At 42.9% G+C, this 16,850-nt stretch overlaps 1 protein-coding gene across 6 annotated transcripts in view; it reads right to left on the reverse strand.

Annotated features, from left to right (window-relative positions):
- Window positions 1–325: 325 nt before the first annotated feature.
- Window positions 326–16,850, reverse strand: part of tjp1a (tight junction protein 1a) — a 248,985-nt gene continuing 232,460 nt past the window's right edge. For 5 of the 6 annotated variants that reach the window (XM_059945847.1, XM_059945841.1, XM_059945844.1 and 2 more), the window contains 3 exons: window positions 3,921–4,138; window positions 2,679–2,822; window positions 326–1,415 (listed from right to left, as the gene is read on the reverse strand). In XM_059945847.1, coding sequence (XP_059801830.1) covers window positions 1,321–1,415; window positions 2,679–2,822; window positions 3,921–4,138 — 457 coding nt within the window. In that variant the 3' untranslated portion in view covers window positions 326–1,320. The remainder of the gene's footprint in view (window positions 1,416–2,678; window positions 2,823–3,920; window positions 4,139–16,850) is intronic. The other variant, XM_059945843.1, reaches the window with a different exon arrangement.

The raw sequence follows: 16,850 nt of genomic DNA on the forward strand, positions 1-16,850 counted from the left end.
GATCTGTGTCACAGGAAGAACTCAAAGAGACTAATATGTGATACACCTAATCCAGGACAAACTAGGAACTAAATCAGATTTTGGTGTAAGGAAATAAAGACAGAGCTCTCAAATGCTGCAAAACTGAAGCTGCACTGCCTTTCCTGTTGAAGTAACAGTCGTTACACTTTCCCTAGGTTCACTCATGGACGACTTACTGGGTCCAGCTCTCTTCAACTGGACAGTGCAATACACTGCCTCTTCATGTGGGAATGCATTTGAGGGATAGTCTGTGTCTTCAGGAAGAAACACGCTAATGGAGCAGACAAAGGACAACGACTTAGTATCTTAAAAATGTTTTTATTCAATAATAGTGGTATATTTAGAAAGGTGTAGCTTGAGTAACTTCAGGAAATAAGTCAGTCACATGTCAATGTGAAGTGATTAACAGATGCTGTGTTAGAATCGCCAGCTAGCCATGTACTGCTGTGCCAGAATATATTGTCTATTAGTACAAAAATACACTTTGGGACACACAGTACAGTAACCTGTCACTTCATCCAAAGATACACTTGATAGATCTCACTCACTGCACGCCTACATTCTCAAACATTGCCTTAAATTATAAAGGACCCATGCCTTTACACAGACAAGTCATTCTAAAGAACACAGCAGCATTAATGCAAATTTGCAAAAACTTGAGTGATTTTGTTTTAAACTTTAGTATTGATTTTATTGCTGCAAAATTTTACAACTGCTCAAAAGGCCCCTCAACGGCAGAATATAAAGATCTTCTTTAGAAAGTGTTTTCAGTTTGTTTTATACAAAATAAGACATAAAAAATGTTAATTTACAAACAAAGCTGCAAGGTGATATTGGGGTTTATGTACAGCCACAGACCTCTGACATCTACCAATCCCACAGCACAGCAGGCTGCCAACTCACTAGAATGCACCTGCCAGCCAGGTCATTCAAAGTCAAGTAGCTCTTCATAACTAAAGGTCATAGAAATTTAACTTCTACATTTAAACTGAAATATGGTTATCCATATAAACATGTAAAGGCTGCAAAGTTATAGAAAAATCTTTTTAGTATTGTAAATGATAGCTATAAATGCCAAGGCATATCTGCTGGTTAACACAGGAACTGGGGAAACGTTACAGTTCACACTTGCTGTTTCATTGCAAGCTTACCTGCAGTCCCAATCACTGCATTTAGAATGTAAGTTTTAGGCTATCACACAACCATACATGACTGTGTGTAAAGAAACTATTGCTTAAACTTGTGCTGCACCCACTGCTAAGGTATGCTGATGTTACTGTTGGTCACCCTTCTGCATACTTAAAAGTGATCAATCAGTACTGAAACACAGTTTGTTCCCACATGATAATTAGGGTCTCCTGGGATTGATTTGTTCTGCCAGCTCTTAGGGTCACCTGGAAAAAAGAAACGTACAGCTTTATGAGCCGCAATGCGCAATAAAATACTTCCTTATTAGAGGCTCCAAACACTGTTTCCCCCTCCAATACCTCGACTACATCTGAATAAAAGTTCAGTCAGTACTGAGCTCATTTCTTAATTCCAAGGGCTTCTCAGCTTGTCCACATATCAGATTAAAGACCTTTCCTTGTGACTTGACAACAGTAGAAGTAAAGATTAACCATCCACAGACTGAAACTGTAAACTCAGTGTTCAGGTACGTTACTATTTAAGAAACAACTTACTTGAAAAAAAATTAATAATAGGAAAGCTGGGGCTGAGGGGGGTGACAGAATCATGAAACACTTCTGACAAAAGATGCAGCCACTGCATCTGTCAGTGGCTCAAACCCACTGGATCTGTAGCTTTGCAGGGCCTTAACAACACAAGTGTTTCATAGTGACTTCCAAACTATTACCACTGGGTGAAGTAGGTTTCCCACCTTCCCTCTCATGCAGACATATTAACTTTAAAACTTATGTTTTTTTTCAACTCACCTAAGAAAAATATATCCTTCTTATTTACTCTATTTTGATCACTCAGTTTTATACACTCAATCAAATCTTCCCTTAGACTGCTCCATTTCAAAGGAAACCACCAAGCTTAGGTTTTGTCCATAGTACAAATTTACAGCCCTGGTAAATCATTGCAGCCTCCAGTAGAAGCACGTTTTTCCTGTCATGTGCTAACTACACATGTGCACAACACTTGAGTTACGACTCAATGAGAGAAGATCCCACAGTTTCAGCATCATCACCCTGCTCCTATATCCTATGTCTAAGAAAAATGAATGCATCCCATGTCTTTTAACCCCTTCAAAGACATTGCACACTTCAATGTGACCATCTGGCATCTTTCTCGATGAGGGCTTCAGCTCATTCTGCTTAATGACCACTACAGCTTCTATAATAATACCAGGTGATCAACACTTATCTATGGAATGTTCTTTGTCTGCAGTGGATGGAATTAAGTAAAATTACATAAATTAACTTCAAATGAGATGAGACAAGAGTCAATAGACTTTAAAAAAGGGAGAGACAGAGGGAGAAAGAGGAAATGGAGCGGGGAGAGAATGGGGACAGCGAGGGAGGGGAGGGGGAGAGAGAGAAAGGGGGAGAGAGGGGGATGGGGAGAGGGGGAGAGAGGGTAAGGGGGGGAGAGAGAGGGGTGGAGAGAGAAAAAAACAAGCACTGGGAGGAAAAAAAGCAAGGGCAGCGTACCCGACGAGGAGTCAGAGGATTTTAGAGCAAAAGACCAACCATCTGGAGTCATAGATGCACAATGAGGCAGCCGTAGCTCCACAGGCTTCAGGAACTTCAAGCCATGGGGTCCACACATTACCAGCGGGCTCAGGAGTGTTTCACCTAAACAGAGTACAAAAGACAAACTCAGCAGGTCAAGCTTGTATGAAAATGAATAAATGGGCAACATTTCAGGCTGAGATCCTTCATCGGGAAAGATGCCACGAATATAAGATGGTGGGGGAAGGGAGATGAGGACAGCTAGAAGGTGATTGGTGAAGTCAGGTGGTGGGGGTGGGGGGATGAACTAAGAAGCTAGGAAGTGATTGGAGAGGAAAATAGATTACTGGAAGTTTGCAAAAAAAAAACGAGGTTCATCCATCAGGTTCTTGGGTTGGAGGAGCAACGCCTCATATTCTGTCCAGATAGACTCTAATCTGATGGCATGAATATCGATTTCTCCAACTTCTGGTAATTTTTTCCCTCTCCCCTTCCCTCTTCTTCAATTCCCCACTTTGGCCTCTTACCTCTTCTCACCTGTCTATCACCCCCCCCCAGTGCCCCTCCTTCCCTTTTCCCCATGGTCCACTCTCCCCTCATCTGCCATCCTTGCCCATCAATCCAACAGCTCCAGATTGTCCATTCTGTGTCCACCTCCATGAGTGTACCCACCCGCCATACATTTTTGAAGCAGATCACCAGCTGAACTGGAGCAGAGCTAATGGCCCAATACAGTGAGGTTACACACAGAGACACCAGAGGGGAGAGGGAGATGATATGACAGTCATATTCTGCTGAAGAGTCCAGTAATGTTCTATTTCAGCTCCTGAGTTGCCTAACACTTCGTAAGCAAGTCTCCAGCAATATAAGTCAATAGATCTGCTGAAAGCACTGGCTACAGTAAAAACTATGGTATGGACGTGCTCCAAAATATCCCCTTTATCGAGAACGAGAACAGCATCCATCCAACGACATGGAAAGCTGCAATGGAAACTGTGCTGTCACAAACGTACAGAAACATCTTTTGGCATTGGAACAACAGCCTCTAATTTCCTAAAGAAGTTTAACAAATGACTTTATGTTTAATTAAACTCTTTGTCAAATCCCCTGAGGATAGCGATAAGAAAGCAAGCTTTCAGAAACTGCTGAGTCACTTCAAATTGTTCAACACAAGGTGTGAAAGATTAATTAAGCATCTCAGAGAGGGGAGTGCATCCAAACCTTTCTCTTTGTCCAGCGGAGGGAGGATGCTGTTATCTCTGCAGACCTTAAAGTAGATTTCCTGCTCCACTCCCTCAGCGATGGCTCCCTTTGGAATGATGATGCTCACACCAGTCTCAACAGAACTCAGCACACCACCATTGCTGTCAAAGATTCCACGAGCCGTTGCCACCACCGTGTGCCCATCATCATCGTCATCATCTTCCAGTGCACTGGGACTGAGAGAGTTCAGATCAATCAGCTCAATATTCACTGCCCTCAGATTCTCATCAATAGTCAAGTATAGAGAAGACACATTATTTTATTTTACTGAGACATAATCAGTTCTCTGTAAAATAATTGAGCCGAAACACAAGGTAAGGTGAGGGTAGGTTCTGATTTTTAGTCAAGCCTCCTGCACAAAGTGGAAACTCAGGAAGGCTGCTCAAGTCCCTGATGACAAGTCCCGAACCACTTCGTCGAGCACCTATGCTCTGTCTGTCACAATAGACAGGACCTCCCGATTGCCACCCACTTCAACTCTGCCTCTCATTCCCATCTAGATATGTCCATACATGGCCTCCTTTACTGCCATGATGAGGCCAAACTCAGGTTGGAGGAGCAACACCTCATCAACCGTCTGGGTAGCCTCCAGCCTGGTGGTATGAACATTGAATTCTCCAATTTCCGGTAATTCCCTCCCCCTCCCCCTATCCCAGGTCTCTCTCTGCCTCTCTCCCCTTTCAGCTTTCTGCTTCTTTACCTCTACAGTTCTTTCATGCTTATTCCCTCCCCCTCCCCCTATCCCAGGTCTCTCTCTGCCTCTCTCCCCTTTCAGCTTTCTGCTTCTTTACCTCTACAGTTCTTTCATGCTTATTCCCTCCCCCTACCCTCTTTATCTTTTCTCTGATTGGTTCTCCACCTGGCACCTCTAGGCCCTACCTCCTCCCCTATCTCTATCACTGGGCTTCGGCCCTCTCTTCCCCCTCATTCCTGATGAAGGGTCTTGGCCCGATACGTTGGCTACTCTTTTCTCACGGATGCTGCCTGGCCTGCTGAGTTCTTCCAGCGTTGTGTACATATTCTTTGATCCACAGCATCTGCAGTTGTATTTTTCTGTTTTTATTACACCTTTCCAGAATCTGTCTCCGTATCTGCTCCTCGATGTCCCTGTTACTATTGGGTGGACTATAAAAGTCACCCAGTAGAGTTATTGACCCCTCTTTGTTCCTAACTTCCACCCGCAGAGACTCTGTAGACAATCCCTCCATGTCTTCCTCCTTTTCTGCAGCCGTGACACTATCTCTGATCAACAGTGCCTCCCTCCCTATCCTTTCTGAAACATCTAAAGCCTGGCACTCGAGGTAACCATTCCTGCCCCTGAGCCATCCAAGTCTCTGTAATGGCCAAAACATCATAGCTCCAAGTATTGATCCATGCTGTAAGCTTATCTGCTTCTTTCATACTACTCCTTGCATTAAAATAGACGCATTTCAAACCATCGGTCTGAGCCCGTCTCTTCTCTATCTCCTGCCTATCCTCCCTCTCGCACTGTCTCCAAGGTTTCTCTATTTGTGAGCCAACCGCCTCTTCCTCTGTCTCTTCGGTTTGGTTCCCACTCCCCAGCAACCCTAGTTTAAAACTCCCAAATAGCCTTAAACCTCCCCACCAGGATATTGGTCCCCTGGGATTCAAGTGCAACCCATTCTTTTTGTACAGACCACTCCTGCCCCAAAAGAGGTCCCAATGATCCAGAAAACTGAATCCCTGCCCTCTGCTCCAATCCCTTAGTCACGCATTTATCCTCCACCTCTCTATTCCAATACTCACTGTCACGTCGCACAGGCAGTAATCCTGAGATTACTACCTTTGTGGTCCTGCTTCTCAACTTCCTTCCTAACTCCCTGTAGTCTGTTTTCAGGACTTCCTCCCTTTTCGTTGGTACCAATATGTACTATGTCATTGGTATCAATATATACCATGACCTCTAGCTGTTCTCCTTCCCACTTCAGGCTACCATGGATGTGATCAGAAACATCCTGGACCCTGGCACCCGGGAGGCAAACTACCATTTGTGCTTCTTTCCTGCGTCCACAGAATTAACTGTCTGACTCGCCTAACTATAGAGTCCTCGATCACTGCTGCCATCCTCTTCCTTTCCCTACCCTTCTGAGCCACAGGGTCAGACTCTGTGCCAGAGGTACAGCCAATGTTGCTTCCCCCAGATAGGCAGCCCCCCCTCCCCCCAACAGTACTCGAGCAGGAGTACTAATAAGGTACAGTCACAGGGGTGCTCTCTAGCATCTGACTCCTGTCCTTCCCTCAGGGCAAGGCCCCGGTGTGACAACCTACCTATAGCTCCTATCTGTCACCTCCTCACTTGCCCTGACTAGACGAAGGTTATTGAGCTGCACTTCCAGTTCCTTAACGTGGTCCCTAAGGAGCTGCAGCTCAACGTACCTGGCGCAGATGTGGCCGTTCGGGAGTCTCCCACACTTCCCACATCCGACACTGAGCACAGAACACTGGCCTCACACAAATTCTTCCTCTCTACACAGGCACATTGTACAAGTGGCTCTGCTGCAAAGGAAGGCAGGAAAAAGAGTGGCAGAACAGTGCCAAGTTGGGGATACCCTAGTGCCGTGTCAGGGACCTCTTAGAGCAGCTGCAAGACATTCTGGAAGGGGAAGGTGAACATTGTCATGGTACAAGTGAAATAGGAAAAAAGCAGGAGGAGGTCCGCAAGGTGAATTCGGGGAGTGAGGAGATAAATTGAAAAGAAGGACCTCAAAGGTAATAATTTCAGGATTGTCATCTGCTAGTCAGAGTAGGAATAGCAGCAGAGTTAAGAAGACTGCCTGGCTTGAGCAGTGATGCAGGACAAAGGTTTCACATTTCTGGGTTTTGGAACTGGTTCAAGGGGAGTTGGGACTTATGCAAACCAGGTAGTTGACAAACACCTGGACAGGACTGGGATCAACTTTCTTGGGGGTTTGTTTGCTAGTGCTGCTGGGAAAGGTTTAATCTAAAACGGCAGAGGATGGGAATCCAGGCAGTAACACAGGGGAGCAAAACTGAGACCACAGCAAAAGTTAGAAAAGAGGAAAGTCAGAATGGAGTACAGGAAAGTCAAACACAAAGACCAAGGATCACAAGATTCTAAAAGGAAGGGCACTTTATGCAAATGCCCATAGTACATGAAATAAGGTCAGTGAACTTCTGACACAAATCAGTACAAAGGGGCACAATTTAGTGGCCATTACAGAAAGGTGAAGATGGTAACCAAGGGTTTCAGGTAATATGGAATGAATGGCAGGAAAATAAGATAAGTGGGGTAGCGCTCTTAATTAAAGATGAGATCCAGGTGATAGAGAAAGGTGATGGAAGATCTAAGGAGCAAAATGCTGAGTCCATCTGAGTAAAGATTAGAAATATTCAAAAGGGAAAAAAAATCACTGGGAGTTGACTGTAGGCCACCAAATAATACCATTGCAGTGGTGCAGGCAATAAAGAATGAACTAACTTAAATGTTAAAAGTGGAAATACAGTTGTCATGGGGAATTTCATGTTGGTCAAGGCAGTCTTGAGGAAAACTTCATAGAATGCATCTGTGATAGCTTTCTTGAACAGCATGTTAGTGAACCTACAAGGGGAAAGGTAAGAGATCAGGACGCACAGAGTTGGGGATAATACATTAGCATGGACAGAAGATTATGTTTTATGAAATATAAACAAAGTGGTAGACCCTCAAGCATGCTGCCAGGGTAGATGATTGAAGGAAAAGCTAAGCAATGTCCAAGAGGCATTTAGACATGGGATAAACGATCTGTCCCATGACAGTACCACAATCACATGGCGCTCAACAATTCTACTTGCTATCTTAGACAATTCTAATTGTTGATGTGACACAATCTCGTCTTAAACCACATTAAACATCCTTGATTAATCTGACTTCATAACAGAATACAATTTGAACAGATTCAAGTAATTTGCACAAACCTAAACTAGTAGGCCCATAGCTATTTTGTTTATTCCTTCCTACCACTTCAAACAACTGAACAAAATCAGTGGCCTCCCACAGTCACTCCCAAAGCCAGGGAAGACTGGTACTGCAATTTCCTTCTGATTTGTTTAACTGCCTGCATATACAGTGGCATGCAAAAGTTTAGGTACCCCTGGTCAGAATTTCTGTTACTGTGAACAGCTCAGTGAGTAAAAGATGACCTAATTTCCAAAAGGCATAAAGTTAAAGATGCTCAAAGGAAAATTTGGGCACCCTGTATGGTCAGTACTTAGTAACACCCCCTTTGGCAAGTATCACAGCTTGAAAACGCTTTCTGCAGCCAGCTAAGAGTCTTTCCATTCTTGTTTGGGGGATTTTCGCCTGTTCTTCCTTGCAAAAGTCATTTAGTTCTGTGAGATTCTTGGGCCGACTTGCATGAACTGCTCTTCTGATGTCTATCCACAGATTTTTGAAGATGTTTAGGTCAGGGGACTGTGAGGGCCATGGCAAAACCTTCAGCTTGCGCCTCTTGATGTAGTCCATTGTGGAGTTTGAGGTGTGCTTAGGATCATTATCCTGTTGTAGAAGCCATCCTCTTTTCATCTTCATGTTTTTTTTTACAGACGGTGTGATTTTTGCTTCCAGAATTTGCTGGTATTTAATTGAATTTATTCTTCCCTCTACCAGTGAAATGTTCCCCGTGCCACTGGCTGCAACACAAGCCCAAAGCATGTTCGATCCACCCCCATGCTTAACAGTTGGAGAAGTGTTCTTTTCATGAAATTCTGCACCTTTTTATCTCCAAACATACCTTTGCTCATTGCGACCAAAACATTCTATTTTAACTTCACCAGTCCACAGGACTAGTTTCCAAAATGCATCAGACTTGTTCAGATGTTCCTTCGCAAACTTCTGACAATGAATTTTGTGGTGAGGACGCAGGAAAAATTTTCTTCTGATGACTCTTTCATGAAGGTCATATTTGAGCAGGTGTCACTGCACAGTAGAACAGTGCACCACTAAATTTAGCAGAGTCTGTTAAATCTTCCTGAAGGTCTTTTGCAATCAAATGGGGGTTTTGATTTGCCTTTCTAGCAATCCTATGAGCAGTTCTCTCAGGAAGTTTTGCTGGTCTTCCACCGTTCCTGTTAACCGCCATTTCTTAATTACATTACGAACTGAGGAAACGGCTACCTGAAAATGCTTTTCTATCTTCTTCTCCCCTTCTCCTGCTTTGTGGGCGTCATTTATTTTAGTTTCCAGAGTGCTAGACAGCTGCTTGTTGGGACAAGGTTTCAGGGTATTTATAAGCTTTGAAATTTGCATTACCTGGCTTTTTCTAATGATGATTGTGAACAAGCCGTAGCCTTAACAAGCTAATTAAGGTCTGAGACCTTGGTAAAAGTTATCTGAGAGCTCAAATCTCTTGGGGTGCCCAAACTTTTGCATGGAGCTCCTTTCCTCTTTTCACTCTAAAATTGTACAAAACAAAAATAATACTAATCTTGCTTAAAATGTTGAAAAGAATGTTTCATCTTTAACTTTATGACTTTTGGAGATCAGTTCATCTTCTATTAACTTAACTATTCACAGTAACAGAAATTTTGACCAGGGGTGCCCAAACTTTTATTGCTAAGACCTGCTGAGTTAATCACTACCAAGGATAATGAAACACCTTCTACTTCCTGATTTTGCTATGTTTATTCCATACGATATTGCATTTGTATTACAATGCTTACATCAACCGTTTCTTCAAAAGAACTGCAAAACTTTAAGAACTTGACTCACGTCCTCTGGCTCCACATGTAGGTTCCCTGGTTGGTTATTAATTGGTCCCATCCTTTTGCCTATTATGTTCTTTGTCTTCAAGTGCTAATGAACATTCTTTGATTTTATGTGCCAATACTGTTTCACTCCAAATATTTCAACCAATACTATTCAATCTTTCATTGCTGCAATCAAAGGTTCCCACCTGTTTCAAAAGGGGGATGATCATAACCAGGGTCCAAGAAGAACAGGGTGAGCTGCCTCAATCATTATTGCCAAGCTGCACACACATCTACTGTGATAAAGTACTTTGAGAGGTTGGTTATGACTAAAATCAACTCCTGTGAAAACAAGAACTTGGACCCACTGCAAATTGCCTATTGCCACAATAGGTCTTCAGTGGATGCAATTTCACTAGTTCTCCACTTGGCCTTTGATCACCTGGACAACAGTTATACCTACATCAGGCTTTTGTTTATTACTGCTTAGTGTTCAACACCATCATTCCCTCAGTTCTAATCAATAAGCTCCAATTGTACCTCCCTCTGCAACAGGATCTTTGATTTCCTCATCGGGAGACCAGTCAGTACAAATTGGAAATATTATTGAAATAAGAAAAAGAATTTCGGGATTATATTGCATACATTTATCTGACATTAAATGTACCTATTGAAGTTTGTCATGACACAAATATTGTTAACAGATATTGACAAGGTGGTGTACAGGAGAAAAACAGCTCAGCTGGGTGAGTGGTGTTGCAACAACAACCTTTTACTCAACACAAGAAAGATCAATTGTAAGACTAACATCAGTAAGACTGATTGTGGACTTCAGGAAGGGTAAGTTAAAAGAACACACACCAGGCCTCAGGGGGATCAGAAGTGGAAAGGGTGAGCAGTTACAAATTTCTCGGTGTTAACATCTTGAAAGATCTATCCTGGGCCCAACATATTGATGTAATTACAAAAAAGGCAAGACAGCAACTATATTTCATCAGGAACTTGAAGAGACATGGTATGACACTAAAGACATGCAAATTTCTTCATGTGTACCGTGGACAACATTCTAACTAGTTGCATCAGCATCTGGTATTGGAGAGCAACTGCATAGGTCTGGAAAAATCTTCAGGAAGTTGTGAACTCAGTCATCTTTATCATGGAACTTGTTTCCCCAGCATCAAAGACACCTTCAAAAGATGATACCGCTAAAGGGTGGCATCCATCATTAAAGACACCCATCTCCCTGGACACTGCCCTCTTCTTAGCTACACGAGTCTGAAGACACTCACACAACTTTTTAGGAACAGCTTCTTCCCCTCCACTAACAGATTTCTGAATGGACTATGAACCCAAGTACACTATCTCAATATACTTTTTCTATTGTTTTGCTCTTTTTACATTACTTTGTTTTAAATATACTGTATTCCTTACTGTAATTTATAGTTCTTCATTATTATACATTGCAATGTACAATGTATTGCAAACCAATGAAATTTCATGACATATTAAACCTGATTCTAATTCAGTGCTTTGTAACCAATTTAATTTGGAGAAGGAAGTCTGAGAATCAGAACGAGAGTGCAGCGGAAGCCATTTAGATTTTTTCTTCTCATCGGGGTTAAGAGAGGCAGGACTGCGCAGGCGATCGGGCAGTGAAGCGCGGAAGATTTAAAAGGAACACAGCCTTATACAGCGGGTAGCGGAGACAGCCAGGAGCAGAATGAAGGCTTAAGGGCTTTGGCTCAACAGGCTTAGGCAGAAACGGGCGAGGCAAGATAGGTATAGTTTTCAATTTTTCCTGTTATTTGAGAAAAGGGGGAATTATGAGTGTGAGGGCAGCTTGTTGTTCTCGGTGTCGGATGTGGGAGATCCTGGTCTCCCAGCCTTCCAGATGTGCCAGGTGCGCCAAGCTGCAGCTCCTAAGGGACGGTGTTAGGGAACTGGAGCTGCAGCTCGATGACCTTCGTCCAGTCAGGGAGAGTGAGGAGTTGATAGAGAGGAGTTACAGGCAGGTGGTCACACCAGGGCCACGGGAGACAGACAAGTGAGTCACGGTTAGGAGAGGGACGGTGAAGAGTCAGGTACTAGAGAGTACCCCAGTGGCTGTACCCCTTGACAATAAATACTCCTGTTTGAGTACTGTTGGGGAGGGACCAGGCTACATGGGGGAAGCAACAGTGGCCATGGCTCCGGCACAGAGTCTGGCCTTGTGGCTCAGAAGGGTAGGGAAAGGAAGAGGAAGGCAGTAGGAGACTGAGTAGAGGGGACTTGATAGTTAGGGGATCAAATAGGCGATTCTGTGGACGCAGTCAGGAGACCCGGATGGTCGTTTGCCACCCTGGTGCTAGGGTCTGGGATGTTTCTGATCATGTCCAAGATATCCTGAAGTGGGAGGGTGAGGAGCCAGAGGTCATGGTACATACAGGTACCAATGACATAGGTAGGAAAAGGGAAGAGGTCCTGAAAGGAGAATATAAGGTGTTAGGAAGGCAGTTGAGAAGAAGGATTGCAAAGGTAGTAATCTCGGGATTATTGCCTGTGCCATGTGACAATGAGAATAGGAACGGAATGAAGTGGAAGATAAATACATAGCTGAGGGATTGGAGCAAGGGGCAGGGATTCAATTTTCTGGATCATTGGGACCTCTTTTGGGGCAGGTGTTGCACTTGAATCCTAGAGGGACCAATGGTAGGGAGATTTGCTAAGGCTGCTGGGGAGACTTTAAACTAGAATGGTTGGGGGTGGGAATCAAATTGAAGAGTCTAGGAGAGTGGAGGTTAGTTCACAAATAGAGAAAGCTTGTAGACAGTGTGTGAGGGAGGATAGGCAGGTGATAAAAAAGGGGAGGGCTCAGACTGAAAATGTAGGGGAGAAGGAAGAAAAAGAAGATAGTAATGTTATTTGCACCATTAGGGATAAACAGACAGTAAGAGGTGGAGAATTTCTTAAATGCATCTATTTTATTGCTAGGAGCATTGTAAGAAAGGTGGATGAACTTAAGAGCATAGTTTGATATCTGGAAATATGATGTGGTAGCTATTAGTGAAACATAGTTGCAGGAGGGGTGTGCTTGGCAACTAATTATTCCTGGATTTTGTTGCTTCAGGTGTGATAGAATCGGAGGGGCAAGATGGGGAGGTGTTGCATTGCTTGTCAGAGAAAATATTACAGCGGTGCTTTAGCAGGATAGATTAGAGGGCTTGTCTAGGGAGGCTATTTGGATGGAATTGAGGAATGGGAAAGGTGTAGTAACACTTATAGGGGTGTATTAAAGACCACCTAATGGGGAGCGAGAATTGGAGGAACAAATTTGTAAGGGGATAGCAGATATTTGTAGTAGCCACAAGGTTGTGATGGTGGGAGATTTTAATTTTCCACACGTACACTAGGAAGCCCATTCTATAAAAGGGCTGGATGGTTTGGAGTTTGTAAAATGTGTGCAGCATAGTTTTTTGCAGCAATACATAGAGGTACCAACTAGATAAGGGGCAGTGTTGGATCTCCTGTTAGGGAATCAGATAGGTCAGGTGACAGAGGTATGTATTGGGGAGCACTTTGGGTCCAGTGATCACAACACCATTAGTTTCAATATAATTATGGAAAAGGATAGGTCTGGACCCAGGGTTGAGATTTTTGATTGGAGAAAGGCTAACTTTGAGGAGATGCGAAAGGATTTAGAAGGAGTGGACTGGGACAATTTGTTTTATGGGAAGGATGTAATAAGAGAAATGCAGCTCAATTAAAAGTGAAATTTTGAGGGTAAGGAATCTTTATGTTCCTGTTAGGTTGAAAGGAAAGGTTAAAAGTTTGAGAGAGCCATAGTTTTCAAGGGATATTGGAAACTGAGATCAGAAAGAGAGAGAGAACTACAATAAGTATACATGGCAGGGAGTAAATTAGATGCTCAAGGAATATAAAGAATGTAAAAAGAATTAAGAAAGAAATTAGAAAAGCTAAAAGAAGATATAAGGTTGTTTTGGCAAGTAAGGTGAAAATAAATCCAAAGGGTTTCTACAGTTATATTAATAGCAAAAGGATAGTGAGGGTTAAAATTGGTCCCTTAGAGAATCAGAGTGGACAGCTACGTGAGGAGCCGAAAGAGATGGGGGAGATTTTGAAGAAATTCTTTTCTTTGGTATTCACTAAGGAGGATATTGAATTGTATAAGGGAAACAAGTAGAGTAGTTATGGAAACTATGTTGATTAAAGAAGAGGAAATACTGGCACTTTTAAAGAATATAAAAGTGGATAAGTCTCCAAGTCCTAACAGGATATTTCCTAGGACCTTGAGGGAAGTTAGTGTAGAAACAGCAGAAGCTCTGACAGAAATATTTCGAAGTGCCGGAGGACTGGCGCATTGCTCATGTGGTTCCATTGTTTAAAAATGGTTCGAAGAGTAAACCTAGCAATTATAGGCCTGTCAGTTTGACGACAGTGGTGGGTAACTTAATGGAAAGTATTCTTAGAGATAGCATATATAATTATCTGGATAGACAGGATCTGATTAGGAACAGTCAACATGGATTTGTGCGTGGAAGGTCACATTTGACAAATCTTATTGAAGTTTTTGAAGAGGTTACTAGGAAAGTTGACGAAGGTAAAGCAGTGGATGTTGTCTATATGGACTTCAGTAAAGCCTCTGACAAGGTTCCGCATGGAAGGTTAGTTAGGAAGGTTCAATCGTTAGGTATTAACATTGAAGTAGTAAAATGGATTCAACAGTGGCTGGATGGGAGATACCAGAGAGTAGTGGTAGATAACTGTTTGTTAGGTTGGAGGCAGGTGACTAGTGGTGTGTGTCAGGAATCTGTACTGGGTCCAATGTTGTTTATCATATACATTAATGATCTGGATGACGGGGTGGTAAATTGGATTAGTAAGTATGCAAATGATACTAAGATAAGTGGCGTTGTGGATAATGAAACAGGTTTTCAAAGCTTGCAGAGAGATTTAGGCCAGTTAGAAGAGTGACCTGAAAGATGACAGATGGAGTTTAATGCTGATAAGTGTGAGGTGCTACATTTTGGTTGGACTAATCAAAATAGGACATACATGGTAAATAGTAGGGCATTGAGGAATGCAGTAGAACAGAGTGATCTAGGAATAATGGTGCATAATTCCCTGAAGGTGGAATCTCATGTGGATAGGGTGGTGGTGAAAACTTTTGATATGCTGGCCTTTATAAATCAGAGCATTGAGTACAGGAGTTGGGATGTAATGTTAAAATTGTACAAGGCATCGGTGAGGCCAAACTTGGGAGTATTGTCTACAGTTCTGGTCACTGAATTGTAGGAAAGATATCAACAAAATAGACAGAGTACAGAGGAGACTTACCTGGGTTTTAGCACCTAAGTTACAGAAAAAGGTTGAACAAGTTAGGTCTTTATTCTTTGGAGCGTAGAAGATTGAGGGGCGACTTGATAGAGGTATTTAAAATTATGAGGGAGATAGATACAGTTTACGTGGATAGGCTTTTTCCATTGAGAGTAGGGTAGATTCAAACTAGAAGACATGAGTTGAGAGTTTGGGGGCAGAAGTTTAGGGGTTACATGAGGGGGAACTTCTTTACTCAGAGAGTGGTAGCTGTGTGGAACGAGCTTCTGGTAGAAGTGATAGAGGCAGGTTCGATATTAGAACCATAGAACATTACAGCACAGAAACAGGCCTTTTGGCCCTTCTTGGCTGTGCCGAACCATTTTTCTGCCTAGTCCCACTGACCTGCACCTGGGCCATATCCCTCCAAACCCCTCTCCATCCATATACCCGTCCAAGTTTTTCTTAAATGGCAAAAGTGAGCCCACATTCACCACTTCATCTGGCAGCGCATTCCACACTCCCTCCGCTCTCTGCGTGAAGAAACCCCCCCCCATGTTCCTTTTAAACTTCTCCCCCTTCACCCTTAACCCATAACCTCTTTTTTTTTTACTCCCCTGGCCTCAGTGGAAAAAGCCTGCCTGCATTCACTCTATCTCTACCCATCATAATGATATACACCTCTATCAAATCGCCCCTCATTCTCCTACGCTCCAGGGAATAAAGTCCTAACCTATTCAACCTTTCTCTGTAACTCAGTTTCTAAAGTCCCAGCAACATCCTTGTAAACCTTCTCTGCACTCTTTCAACCTTATTAATATTCTTCCTGTAATTAGGTGACCAAAACTGCACACAATACTCCAAATTTGGTCTCACCAATGTCCTATACAACCTCACCATTACATTCCAACTCTTATACTCAGTACTTTGATCTATAAAAAGGCCAATGTACCGAAAGCTCTCTTTACAACCCTATCTACTTGTGACGCCACTTTTAGGGAATTATGTACCTGTACTCCCAGATCCCTCTGTTCTACTGCACTCCTCAGTGCCTTACCATTTACCTTGTATGTTCTACCTTGGTTTGACCTTCCAAAGTGCAATACCTCACACTTGTCCGCATTAAACTCCAACTGCCATTTTTCAGCCAATTCCTCCAACTGGTCCAAATCCCTCTGCAAGCTTTGAAAACCTTCCTCACTGTCCACTACACCTCCAATCTTTGTATCATCAGCAAATTTGCTGATTTAATTTGCCACATTATCATCCAAATCATTGATATAGATGACAAATAACAATGGACCCAGCACTGACCCCTGTGGCACACCACTAGTCACAGGCCTCCACCCAGAGTAGCAATCCTCCACTACCACTCTCTGGCTTCTTCCATTGAGCCAATGTCTAATCCAATTTACCATCTCTCCATGTATACCTAGCAACTGAATCTTCCTAACTAACCTCCCATGCGGGACCTTGTCAAAGGCCTTATTGTCATTTAAGAAAAAATTGGATAGGTATATGGACAGGAAAGGAATGGAGGGTTATGGGCTGAGTGCAGGTCGGTGGGATTAATTGAGAGTAAGCATTCGGTACGGACTAGAAGGGCCAAGATGGCCTGTTTCTGTGCTGTAATTCTTATATGGTTCTATTTTCAACTAGATTGTTTCATCTGCAATTTTACCAAGTCATCTCTCAATCTTGTAAAAATTGGCCACACCCTTATTATTTGTTCCTGTTTAGACGTTACATGCCCATGATGTCCTCCAGCTCACATGGAAGATCAACTCCCAACTCACTCCACACATTCTTCATTTGATATGCAAGACTGAAATTTCAGCCTGATCTGGATTTCCATGCATATAACCAGCG

The sequence above is a fragment of the Hypanus sabinus genome, chromosome 21, assembly GCF_030144855.1.
Source record: "Hypanus sabinus isolate sHypSab1 chromosome 21, sHypSab1.hap1, whole genome shotgun sequence".
Lineage (NCBI taxonomy): Eukaryota > Metazoa > Chordata > Chondrichthyes > Myliobatiformes > Dasyatidae > Hypanus > Hypanus sabinus.